This window comes from Poecilia reticulata, chromosome 7 (genome assembly GCF_904066995.2).
Source record: "Poecilia reticulata chromosome 7, P_reticulata-male-v2, whole genome shotgun sequence".
Taxonomy (NCBI): Eukaryota; Metazoa; Chordata; class Actinopteri; order Cyprinodontiformes; family Poeciliidae; genus Poecilia; species Poecilia reticulata.
Window position 1 is genome coordinate 13,074,899 of NC_088836.1, and position 13,355 is coordinate 13,088,253.

General features: G+C 40.1%; 1 protein-coding gene across 4 annotated transcripts in view; it reads right to left on the reverse strand.

Moving 5' to 3' along the window:
- cntn3a.1 (contactin 3a, tandem duplicate 1) overlaps positions 1-13,355 on the reverse strand; it is a 108,508-nt gene that overhangs the window by 19,653 nt on the left and 75,500 nt on the right. For all 4 annotated transcript variants that reach the window (XM_081608901.1, XM_081608900.1, XM_081608903.1 and 1 more), the window contains exon 12: positions 5,485-5,612. In XM_081608901.1, coding sequence (XP_081465027.1) covers positions 5,485-5,612 — 128 coding nt within the window. The remainder of the gene's footprint in view (positions 1-5,484; positions 5,613-13,355) is intronic.

A 13,355-nucleotide genomic window follows, 5' to 3' on the forward strand; every position in this document is an offset into this window, starting at 1 on the left:
CATGCGGCAAAAATGAGAGGGGCAAAACTTGTGCAATTAGTGGCTGCTGTTATACTGTAAGCTGTGGTGTGCTGTAAAGTAGCGCTGTGTCACGATCTCTGAGAGTTTGGTTGTGCTTTGCTTTATTTAGGTAGTGCATATCCGTTTATACACCGCTCCTTTTTCCTCAGCTTGGTGACTTGCCTTCCGTCAAAAGCTGCACCCTGTTTATAATGAGCCACCTGCTCCTCGTTTGCTAATCAGCTCTTCAGCTTATTTTTTTTTATTTGAACTGTTGCATATTAAACACGCTTGCTTTCATTGTTTGACCATTTTAATTTGGGCACTTTTACAAGGAGCACAAGTTAGTGTAGAGGAATAAAACCGTGATTGTACATTCTTTCTCTGAGTAGACTTCCCTTTTTCCGACTGATTTTATTGTACTTACTGCACAATTGTTCAATCAACTACACTGACATTGTGAAACTAAATGAGAGAAAAGTGTTGATCAAAGCATGCTAAACAGAAAGAGTCAAGATATCTAGTTTGAATCTGGTTTTATTTGTGCTGATCAACGATTTATCAATATATTGCTGGTGCAACAGGGGGAGCATGTAGTAAATGCTAGACCGTTTTTAAATTCTGTGCAAATTTTTTATATGTTTATTGTGCAAAGTAGGTTTATGCATAATTGATCCATATATATATATATATATATATATATATATATATATATATATATATATATATATATATATACATATATACAGTATATTATGTTTTTCTCTGTTACAGCAAACTTCTTGTGCATGTAAAGTGTGCAGAACAAAAGAGTAAAACAGGGCTTCTGTTTGAACCCCTAATCCAGAAAACATGCTAAGAGGAACCACCAAAAGGCATTTTAATAGACCAGTGGTGTTGACTCTGCTCTTTAGAAATACCTAGAAAATCCCTTGTACTGCAGTATCTGACTTTAATAAACTGAAATCTTAAACAAACCAAGCAGGACTATGAGCTACTTTGAGAAACAGTTATGAATTAAACATTGCAGGAGGGAGAAGGTAAAGAGTGTTGTCTTACTCCCGGAGGTCACTAACAATAAGCAAGCATCACCTCTGTTTTACTTTTTTTGAGTAATAATTACAAAGTGACAAGTTCCTCAACTTAATGTCATTTCCAGTCAAAAGAAAATTGCTCTTTCTCCAGATTCCATCACATCATTAGGTTTCATATTTGTCACCTTGTCTGAGCTTTGGCAATCCTAACTAAGATGACATTCAGCCTCTGACAAGATGCCTAATCAGAGCTACTTAAATCTATTAGGATTTTCCTTTCTCTTCACAATGTGCTACTTTGTGTTGGTCTATCATGTTCAGTTTCTAAAAGGTTAATTGAAGTTTGTGGCTGTAACAATACAAGATGTGAAAAAAATCCAATACTTCTCTGAAGTACTCTTAACAGCAAGAGTTCTTTGAATCTACAGAATATGCAAAGAAAAAAAACTAGTTTTGGCCCATCTGTCTGACCGGCTTTTATCATCACTTCAATGTACCAATCAGCTGTTCAACAATAGCCGACTAAAACGCCCTGAAAAGCACAGCGATCTTTGAAAAGCTTCCTAGCCCCCATTTACTTTATCAAGGCTCCAGAGCTGCTTCATTCAAAAGGAACCAATGGACTGATGCCAAAGGCTACTGCAGAGCATGTCACAAAGACCTACTCATTTTTAGACTTTAAACAGAGAACCGGATAAGAAAAGAGATTGTTCAAAAAATAGACCGAGTTTGAGTGTTTCCAAGAGTCTTTTCAATGACCCCTGAGAAAAGCTATCATCTACAGATTAGAAACAAGTTGTGCCATAGATCTCATAAGAACAACTTGAGTAACAGCAAAGTAGGCAAAAAATAATAATATCCAAATACTTAACTATAGTTTTAATATCAGACATTGGTGCATGGCAATATTTGTAGTAGGTATAATAATAAATATGAAAAGATCAGGAAGTAACTTTACATAAAACACTGACATTAAGAATTAAATCTCCAGAGAACACATTCTCACAGCTCTTTGCATTAACTGGAAATCACACATTTACCGTATTTTTCGGACTATAAGCCACTATTTTTTTCCTACACATGCGGGTTATTGCCCGGTGAGGCTTTTCTGTGGATTTTTCTTCAACCGCCAGGGGGGGCTCTTTAGCAGGAAGTGAATCATTTGAAGTCAAAATTGGAAATCAAAGAAGAACATGCTAACTTAGAACAAGCACTAGCAGCAGGCACCACTGAGAAATTTCTTCAAATTCTTATGATGCAGCTTTTAAGTTGAGGGCCATCAATCTGGCAGTACAGGAGGGAAATAGAGCCGCTGCACGTAAACTCGGCGTGAATGAAACCATGGTTTGGCTTTGGAGACGGAGGGCTGCGACCTTCATAAATCCAGCAAGTACATTAGGACGCAGCCCTCTGCTGGGTCCGTATGGAAAACTGTGAGCGGCGGAGATACCAACGGCTTATAGCCCGGTGCGACTTATATATGTACGTTTCCAGTTTTTTCTAAAAAAAAAATTAAAATACGGTAGTTACTGTAACTGGAAATCAGTTTGTTTGATGTAAGATGGTGTGGTAATAAAATAATGTTTCCAAAAGAAAGAAGCACATATGTGACAGATCTTGTAGAGAGTGATTTTTGGAAAAATAACTCTCTTATATCTCATCTTACAGATAGGATAAAGCATCAAGTGGTGGCTGGAGGCATCAAAATAAGATGAGAGTCAGAGGGATCCAAAGTTTGTGTCTGATAAAAGGACATAACGGAGAGGAAACAGAAAAACAAAGGAGTTTCTATGTTGCTTAGATGCTGTTTGGTTGTACTTGTTTCCTCTGCCCGTTAGCAAGTAAACATAAATAAATTATTGGATAAAATAGATGTGTTCTTTGTTTCTGTGTGTGTGTACATCTGCTGGAACAATTAGGTGACTCATAGGGCTTGTAATGTAGATTCAAAAACAATAACAAGATTTCAGGGCTTCAAATGATTGCCCCCAAATTGTAGTAAAGACAATCACCGGCATTTCCTCTCGCAATATCTGAACATCAGTGTGTAGCAGCTGATCCATGTTTCTCAAAATCAGATTTCAGATAAACAGAAAGCCAGAAAAAGTTTGCTTTTCATGTTCTGAGTTAAAAAAGCTATTTGGACAGAGTAAAAGAGGTAGAATATAATTTTGTTGTTTTCTTTTTGTATATACTTTTATGGTTTTATGTTTGTTTGAATCTACATGATTCGGTTGCCTTTACTTTGCCACTCTTACAATGTGATTTTCCCACTGTGGGACAGTAAAGTGCATTTCTATTCTATTCTACATACAATTATTTTCAAATTAATTTCCCTTTAGTGCATTTAAACATATCTACTCCAAAATGGCAAAAAAGCAATAGCTTTATATCATCTGATGAATTAGAATCTCTGTTAAATGATTTTTTAAAATAGCACCAATTAGAATTTAAAACAGAGTATGATGATGACGCATCATAAAGTTTTTTCCTCTTTTTGAACTTTTGCTGTCTTTTTGGCCTGCTCTTCAACTCACCAGATTAGAATCTTAGAAGATTGACAGGACAGACAGGGAAAAAGTAAAGTTGTCATCTGCAGCTAAAAGACAGAACCTAAAATAGCAAACCCTCTAAGGCCTCTGGGTTACAGCAGCGTCTGACTGCAATCCCTCGCTCAGTGACAGCTCAGTCCAGGCTCTGTACTCCAACAGCCTGTGGCTCCGTCGTGGAAACTGAAATATCCACTTGCTGTGCTTTGTCGCACGCTCAGTTTGAATGTGTAACAAATCAATGCAAAAGACTGCAATGGAATGTGGTTGCTGGAAATGTATGTGTCTGAGGTTTCCTCCGCAGTGGATCTTATGTTCCATCTTTTTCACCACATTAACAGTGACATTGGATACAACCGTCTGGCGTTGTCTTGATATGCAGATTTCTGTCAACGTTTTTTTTTTTTCCTAGTTCCTATATGAAAGGATGTGTAATATACGCAGCATCCTTTCCATTTAATCCGTATTTTATCTTTAGCTGGAGGTGCCATGGTTTGCTTTGCTTACCATCTCAGTGACCACAGAAGAACAGGTCACGACGGTCAGTTTTACAGGAATCCTTATGTTTTCTCATGTTAGCATAAATATTTAACATTGCTACTTGAGTCTGTTGAACAGAGCCTAACCCACAGATGAAGTGCATTGAGGCAGCTGCACTCACGTTCTTGAATATATGCAAATTAACTGCAAAGGATAAGTAGTTAAGTGGAAATCAGCTTCTATGATGTGAGATTGTGTGCCACAAAATCAATGTTTCCCATGGAAAGAAATATCTCTGCAGCCCTGCCTTATGCATGCACAAAGGTTATCTTTACCGCTATCAAAATAAAATTTGAGGAATTTAACTGAATAAATGGTGCAATTTGTTATTACCACCTTTGATCATTGCATATGCAGGAGTCAGGGCACTTATTAGTTAACTAACTAATTCATACAGGCTAGTCCAACACTTTTGATGTAAAAACAGAATGAGTGTAATATCTGTGAAATTGCTCTGCAGGATACCACAGAAACTAGGCCACTCTCCATGCAAATGGCGAGCCCAGAACTCTGCGGCTTCTTTTAAAGCACTAGATTTGTTGCAGACTGAATTAATACAAAGGACAGACATTAAGTGAATACTGAAATTACTTAAAGGTGAAACAGAGAATGAATTTTAGTATGTCTGGTTTTGTTTAAAAGTTGCAGTGCTGAGTCCAGATTTTTTTAGCAGTTATAAACTACGCAGCTCACTAAGCATAACAAGCTAGGCTTGCGTCTCAAGGAAGCTTTCAGAATAGTGGGAAATTCCCAAAATGTGTGCTTTTACAGTGCATTTTAGCACAACATATTATCTGTCTCAAACAATCTTAAAGTAATTTAAATGACCTTTAACATAAAATGCCAGTAGAGTGTTATTTTTTAATTCTAAACCACATGAATCAATTTCAGGTGGTTAAATTGTTCTATAATGTACGTACATATCTAGGGTCAACACTGGTTTATTCTTTATTATTGACAACATCAAACCAAATTTATAGTCAGTTTGATGCTGGATACGTGTTGAAATCCTTTACATATTGATTAAAACTAATTGCTTTTTTATTTACAATTAAATAATGTAAAAATTAATACTCATGCTTTTTTATTTGTTTGCATTGATTGAAATAGGACCACATCAAACCATGATTAGTCTTTACATTTCCTTAAGCGCAACTTAATTTTTAATATTCAGTTAATTGGAAGTGGTCGAAGACACTTTTAAAGATAGAAGTTCTCCCAGCCTCTTATCAATAAAATAGGTGCTGTTAATTTGTTTAGTACAATGTTTGGACACATGCCTTGAAACTGTAATATGGGAATAATAATCAGCAACAGTCAACAAGCAAATGCAAATGTTTCAAACCAGTTCAAGAACTTACCTTTAACGAAAAGGCTTCCAGAGCTGCTCGCTACTCCAAACTGGTTTCTGGCTACACACGTATAGATCCCAGCATCCATTTTAGTGACATTGGATAGCCTCAGGCTTCCATTATCCAGAACCATGATTCTGTAGGGATAAAAAAAAAAAACACTACATATTACCATTAGACTCCATGTTAAAAGTGGAATAAGAAGTTGAAAGTCTAAAAACAGCCAAAGTGGTGCGTGGACTTTTCATCAGGTTGTGTGTCAGCTTGATGTAAGTTGAAGCTCTGTGTGAAGTGTTACAGTTTGATCTGTCACCCTCAAGTTCATAAGTGAAGAGAGAGAGAGAGAGAAAATCATTTCATGGGGCAAAATTCACATCTTGACTTCATGACAACGGTGACAGGGATCAACTGTGCATATCAAAAGCGCTGAAATTTTTTTGGTTTAGTACACAGAAGAAAAAAAAAAGATACAAGTCGTACATACATATTTTCCAAGATTTTCAAAATAATATTTAGAATTTGTGTTATCTACTTTCGGTGACATGGGGCACCTTTTAAAGCTTCAGTGAAATGTAACTGTTATGCTTTGCGACTGTTTCAAAAGGGATGTCATTGAAAAAGATTGCAATTGTGGGTGGAAATAGCTTTTAAGGAGAAATGCAATTATTTGTTTTACTGCGTTTTTGTTTGTGCAGTACGTCAGTCAAGGATGAAGTAAATTAAAAGAAAACACTTAAGAAGATTAGGATCCTCGAATACCTAGGAAAACTAAATGATTTACGGATTCAAATGTTTTAGAGAGGTGCGGCTGACTAAGGTAATTAAATGCTTGATTGTGAAAATACATTCTTTTACCATTTGTAAAAACCTGAGTCCATACTGAACAAAAAGATTAAAAGAAAATCCCGCCGCTTTCATTCCAGTAGACGGTGTCATTAAAAACATTTATTCATAGATTGCTCTCAAATGAAAGTTCATCACTTGTCTAGTTTAATGCGTTTAAAAAGTACTGCATTTTATCACCTTCAGTTCACTTTTACAGCTCGTGCGCTCTCTATTATCAGTGCATTCCAGCTGGTTTTAAACAACATATTTTCCTTCATCTCTTCCTTTTTGAACTTTGTAATTACTAAAAGCAATGCATCACATTCTAATCTATTAAATCCAGTGAAAGGCAGAAGAACTGCACTGTTTGGTCATTCTTTTTCTGCAATAGGAAGGTTAGTTCTGAAATGTCAAAGGTTAGATGATTACAGTTTGAGTCAGAGCCGTTTAATTATTTCCTTACTTTGCTAAGTAAATCAATATGACACATTGAGGTAATTACAAATATTGAGCTTCTTATTTCTTAATTTATTACATGTCTGATGAACACTCCTATGGGTAAAAATACAAAGTCAATCTTTCCACACTGATTTTGGCTTTGATTTCATGTAGAACGTTTGAAATTAATGTTTTTTTCCCCCCCTAATCGTTGACTAATATGCGCTGCTGTATTACTCTCTGAAACACCCAGACAATAAATGCTCGACTCCACCAGCTGCCACTTTGTCTCGCAGCAGGCACTAGGGTTGCCATGTTTGACAGGTTACTGGGGCATATTACAGCCATGGATCACAGGAAAAGAGATGAGATGGTGCCAATTTAAATGAGATGTAAACAAAACAGCAAGCTTTTGTACCAACAAAGAACTTTTTATCGAGAAAATAATACATTCAAATGCAATCCATTCACAAGCTCAACCTTTTAAAGGAACTAATCAGTTCTGTATCTGGAGCTGATTGCTTATGTTTAATTTATTGACGTGACTGTTTTACATGCAAAACTGTTTGCGCTTGACTACAAATCTGTTGATTTTATCTCAACAAAAACTGTTTGATAATGTCCCGTTTATAATTCAGAAAACTAGATTTTTTTTTCTCGTTTTAGTTTATCTGAGTAATATAAAATATATGTTTTGTACATAGTACAACTTTTGATGTTTTAATTGTATTTTTCCCAGTGATATCTCCAGTTTTATATGTCTGAGCTGTCTCGATTTAACAGGCAAACTTTACAGACTTGATAGAAGAAGAAGAAGAAAAAGAAGAAGAAGAAGATATTTATACATGAAAGGTATTAGGAGATTATTATATATCTCAGGTTCTTCGCTTTGAGTTAAATAATAAAGAACATAGCTCTTATTTAAACAAGTGAAGGTGTTACGGCCCTGGGCCTTAAGGGCTGGGCTGCAGGTGTTGCTTTTGTCTGTCCTTGTGCTCCTCCCCTTTACAGGTGCTGCTGATCAGGTTGATTGGGAGTGCAGAGTACTTAAACCTGGCTGTCTCCCATCTTCTGGTGGCCTTCAGCGTCCACTCTGCCGCTTGACGCTTGTGGTGTTTTGTTGCCAGGCAGCAGCTCCCCTCCTTTTTGCACATTTGCGTTTGTCTTTGTTTTGGCACTTCAGCACTTCCATATGCACTCATACAACACATCCAAGCATTTGCATTACACCACTGATATCCACAATCCATTGTTGTTTTTGTTAATAAATATTCATTTTTCTACACTTTAACCCCTGCATGGTCTCCCGTTTTTGTTATGACTTTGAGCCAGTCGTAACAATTGGGGGCTCGTCAAACGGTTCTGTCGGTTATGTTCGGTTCGGTAAGTTTGGCTTTTGTTCTTACCATGTTAATTGAATTACGTTCTTGTTTGTGAGCGCTTGTGTCGCATTGGTCAAGTGTTTGTTAGCGTTCGGCTCTGGGACGCTAATTTCCATGCGTTTAATTGGTGACGGGGGAATCCCGTGACGCAAGTGTCCTTATTTGGACTTTTGCGCTCTTGGGGGATATGCAGGTGGTTTAGATGAAGTGCGGTGCATTTTGTTGGAGCGGGATGCTTGTCCATGGATTTGAGTTTAGCGATAGGGAAGTGGCAAGTTTTTAAATGTGCGCTAATAAAACGTTTTGAGCAGGTGTCCCCTTGTAGGCTTTAGCGGCGTTTCCCAACAGGGGTTTCACCGCGTTCTCTACTAGTGTGGAGGTACGGCGGGTAGAGCTTCCCTCTTCCCCTTTCCCTTCATCGGCTCGGGAGCATTCCGTGGTTTCGAGGGGGTGACAGCCTGCTGGTCGCCTCTCTTGTACCACTGGTTTTTAAATGCATAAGAACCCATCGCCACGCCTCACGAAGACTAGGGTTGAGTTTGTAAGCTTCTTCGCTAGGCAGTTAGCGGGGACACGCTGCGGGTGGTCGCTTTTATTGTGCATGTTGTCGCTTGTGTGTTTATAAACCATGGATCAGGTTTAGGCTTTTAATGGTTGAAGTGCCAGTCGTAACAGAAGGTATTGCGAACATTTTTCTGTGCATCTTATCCAAAGACAAAATTAATTTTGTGCCAAGAAAACGAATTTTTGAAAATACTTTCCAAAGTAGAGATTTCTTTTTATTTTACTCAGTATTTTTGAAAATATCTCTACATATCCATGTAGACTGGAAACGGATTCTAAGAAAAGATGATGTAGCAACCTAGCTCCTGCATGCAAACAGTCACCGTCTTCATTTCTAACCAGAAGAAAAGCTGCTTCATGGCATTTTCCATATGATTTTTACCAAAACGTTTATTTTACAATAATTTAACAATGCACATTCACATAATCATCAGGTCAAAGTAAAACTAAATAAGAACAATAAATAATTATATTAGCATCTTGTTAAAATTTAGTTCTCCCTGATCACTAATATTGCACAACACACCATTAAAACCCCACAGTTGTAAAAAACTATTAAAATCCCCGGTGGCTCTGTGGAAGCAAAACTCTAATTTAAGCCTTGCTTTTACATTACACTTCCACAGAGCCACCACATCAATTTGAGGTCCAGCCTGCATTTTGTCCCTTCGAGTAATGTAGATTGCCATTTTGGCCTCAGTGATTAAATAGTTTAAAATGCGGGATTTAAAACTGGTGGCTCGACTGTGATGCACACCGTAGATAAAAACGGAATTGGTAAAAACCATGCCAAACAGGCTAAAAAGTCTCATTAAAAAATGTAAAAAACCAGTTAAACGTACACAATCCATAAAAACATGAAAAACACTCTCTGACAAATTGCAAAATGGACACTCATTTAAAACCCCTGGGCTGACGACCGATAAAAACGAATTTGTGGCGATGGCTCCATGAAGGATCCTCCACTGGAGGTCACCGGTCCTTTTTTTAATTGGAGGCTTGTACAGATTCTTCCATTGGGGTTTCTGTCCTCTGAACTTGTCGCTCCACACATTGGTGGATCTTTTTTGGAGGGTTCTCTTGTTTAAAGTTTTTGTGCAGGATCTGTGCAGGATTTTTGAACTTGTTTTGCACAAGTCCAAGTCTGTCATGTCCAGCAGGGGGCCGCTGTCCTCTTCAAAATCAGTTCTCAGGATCACGTCTGGAAACGGGTCAGTCTGGTCAAGTAGGCATTCTTTTGCTGTGTGCAGCTGCAGGAGCCGCCTTTCCTCGGCCGACAACTGCTCTTTGACCCGCTCCAGGAAGCGCTGTATCAGCCTGGTGGACCGGACCCTGAGCAGCGAGCTAACCTCTTGGATGTTAGAGAAGTCCGGTCCGGCCACCCGTACCAGCCGCTGCAGGGTCACCGTCCCGGACCTGGACAGCGCCTCAGTCAGGCCTGGCACGCTGCTGTCCTGGACATCTAGTCTTGCTCCACACACCAATGGTTCTGCTAAAAGCCAATGCAGAGAATTATGCGTTTTTGCTCTTTGCAGTTTAAAAAGAGCGCAGGACTTAAAAACACCCTGATAAAACTGAGGCAACCCCTTTAACTTTAAAAGACTAAAATCAGTTAAAAACAGAGCAGCATCCAGCCCCAGACAATTGACACGTCTGAGGATACAGCTGGCCACATCCCTCCACACAGGAGATTCTGTCAGGTACTTCTGTATAAACTGAAGACGGAAGGTTGCAGTTCTGCTGGCCAGGTGGACAAGGCCCTGGCCCCCCTCCTCTCTTGGTAAAAACAAAACAGACTGTGGCACCCAGTGTCGACCGGTCCAGAAGAAATTGATCATCTCTGCCTGTATTTTTACAAGTAGGCCCGATGGTGGGTCTAGGACATTCAGTTTGTGCCACAGCTGTGACGCTACCAGGTTGTTTAAAACCAAAACTCTGCCCCGGTACGACATCTGGGAGTGTATCCACTTCCATTTTGCCAGCTTGTCTTTGATTTTTTGCTCGACATTCTCCCAGTTCTTGTTTACAATATCCTTATTACCTAAAAACACACCGAGATATTTAAAACCATCTTTTTTCCACCTAAGACCCTGAGGGAGAACCGGGAGCCCAGCAGACCACTGGCCGACGGCCAGGGCTTCACTCTTCCCCCAGTTCACCCTCACTGCAGACAGTGTAGAGAACTTCTCTGTGATTTTGGTTAAAACACTGGTGTCTTGTTGATCCTTTATAAAAACGACAACATCGTCAGCATAGGCAGATAAAACAATATTGTTACTAAAACCAGGTAAAACCAGACCATGAACACGGGAGCGTATTTTCTGGAGGAGGGGTTCCAGGGAGAGAGTGTAGAGCATCCCAGAGAGGGCGCAGCCCTGCCGAACGCCTCTACACACCCTAAAAGGAGCACACAGGCTACCGTTGATCTTCAGCATACTCTCAATGTCACTGTACAGTACCTGGACCTTGGCAATGAGGCCCTCGCTGAACCCGAACCCCCTCATGGTTTTCCAGAGGAAGCCGTGTTCAACGCGGTCAAATGCCTTTTCTTGATCTAATGAAATCAAGCCCGTTTGTAAACCCAATGAACCGGAGACTTCCAAAACGTCCCGAATCAGGTAGATGTTATCTACCATGGACCTGCTGGGGACGCAATAGGTCTGATCCCGGTGGATGACCTGCTCCATAGCTTTCCCCAGCCTCGTGGCTAGGGCCTTGGAGAGGATCTTGTAATCGGTGCAGAGGAGGGACACAGGGCGCCAGTTCTTTATGTCCTGCAGGTTCCCCTTTTTTGGCAGCAGGGTGATGACTGCCCTGCGGCAGGACAAGGGGAGCGAACCGGTGGACAGGCTTTCGTTATACACCTCGAGCAGGTCTGGGGCCAGAAGATCCCAGTAGGCCTTGTAGAACTCTACAGTGAGCCCGTCAACGCCCGGGGACTTCTGGCCCTGCATGCCGAGGAGGGCTGCGTGGAGTTCCCGAAGTTCCAGGGGACGCTCCATCTCGGAGTTGGTCTCCTCGGAGACCTGGGGTAGCTCATCGCAGAACTCCCCAAACAGTTCTTCGTCCTCCCTGTATTCGCTTTGGAACAGCGAACGGTAGAACTCCACCGCCCTCCTCCTGATCTCACCCGGTTCGCTCAGTCGCTGCGCTGTGTCCGACAGCAAGGAGTGGATCAGCTTCCTCTGCCCGTGCTTCCTCTCCAAGCTGAAAAAAAGCCAGAGGGAGCATCCATCTCCGTGATGTTCTGGACCCGGGACCTGACCAGTGCGCCTTGGACTTTATTCTCCAGCAGGTTTGCTAAAGTTAGCCTTTTGGATTTGAGAGCTTCGATATGCTCTCGATTTCCTGTGGATTCACTAAGTTGTTCCAATTCCACGATGTTTATCTCCAGATCTCTGATGGATCTGGTAATGTCGCGGGTGACATTGAGAGTGTGCTGTTGACTCAGCAGCCTGATCTGTACTTTTCCATGGTCCCACCACTGTTTAAGATTAGTAAACTCAGATTTTCTCTGTCTAAAAACAATCCAAAAATAAGCTAAAACCTCCTTAAAACCCCGATCATACGTTAGTGCTGAATTAAAATGCCAGTAGGCGCTTCTAGGTAAAATGTTTCTGATAAAAACACTACCTAAAAGCAACGAGTGATCTGTAAAAGCTACTGGTAAGATCTGACATGTTTTAAACACATTAAAATTGTGTTTAAAACAATAAAAACGATCAAGACGGGCTAAAGAGATTTTGTCTTCATTAAGGTGGGACCATGTGTACTGCCTGGTGCCTGTGTGCATCCTCCTCCATACATCCACCAGGCCATTGGATGAGACCAGTCGCCGCAGAGCACGTTGGGCTGCTGGATGCGGCTCTGCGTGATTACGATCTAAAAACTCGTTTTCGGTGCAATTAAAATCCCCACCTATAAAAACATAATCCTCAGACCCACAATCACCCAGCCGTTCCCCAATTTTTTCATAAAAGCGCTTTTTCTCCGCATTGGTGGTGGGAGCATAAATATTAATAAAAACTATACTAAAACGATCAAACTTTGCCTTGATTAAAAGACACCTCCCCTGAACGACATGTTCGATTTCTGTGGAGTTTGGGGTGAACGCCCTTGAGAAGAGGAAGCCCACCCCTGCACTCTGGGAGGTGCCATGACTTAAGATAGCCTCCACTCTCTGACCCAGTCTATCTCCATTAAATGATCACTGTGTGTTTCCTGTAGGTAGATGACGTCAATTTTCTTTTGGTTGAGCATTTGGTAGATTAACGCTCGTTTTCCAGCCTCCCTCGCCCCGTTGAGATTCAATGATGCTATTTTAAAAGAATCCATATTGGGTAAAAGGAAGCTAAAACCAAAAAAACAAAAGACTATATAAAGTGCTACTTTGCATCATTTAATCAAATTTGTTTCCTAACTTTAGTCATTATTTTCTTTAATCTAAACACGTCTCTGTCTGAAAAACCTGATATCTCTTTGTTCCTTATGTGACATTTTGCAGAAAAATAAAATAATTTTAGATCAGGAAAGTAGCTTTCAATTTTTATCCCTCTGAATCCCTTAGTTTCTATTAAAAAATTTCTAAAAGATTCTACTGGGTATCTAGGTGCTTTGCTATTTGTTTGTGTGACCGATATGTCGCTGCTGTCAGAGATATAGCTCTCAGCG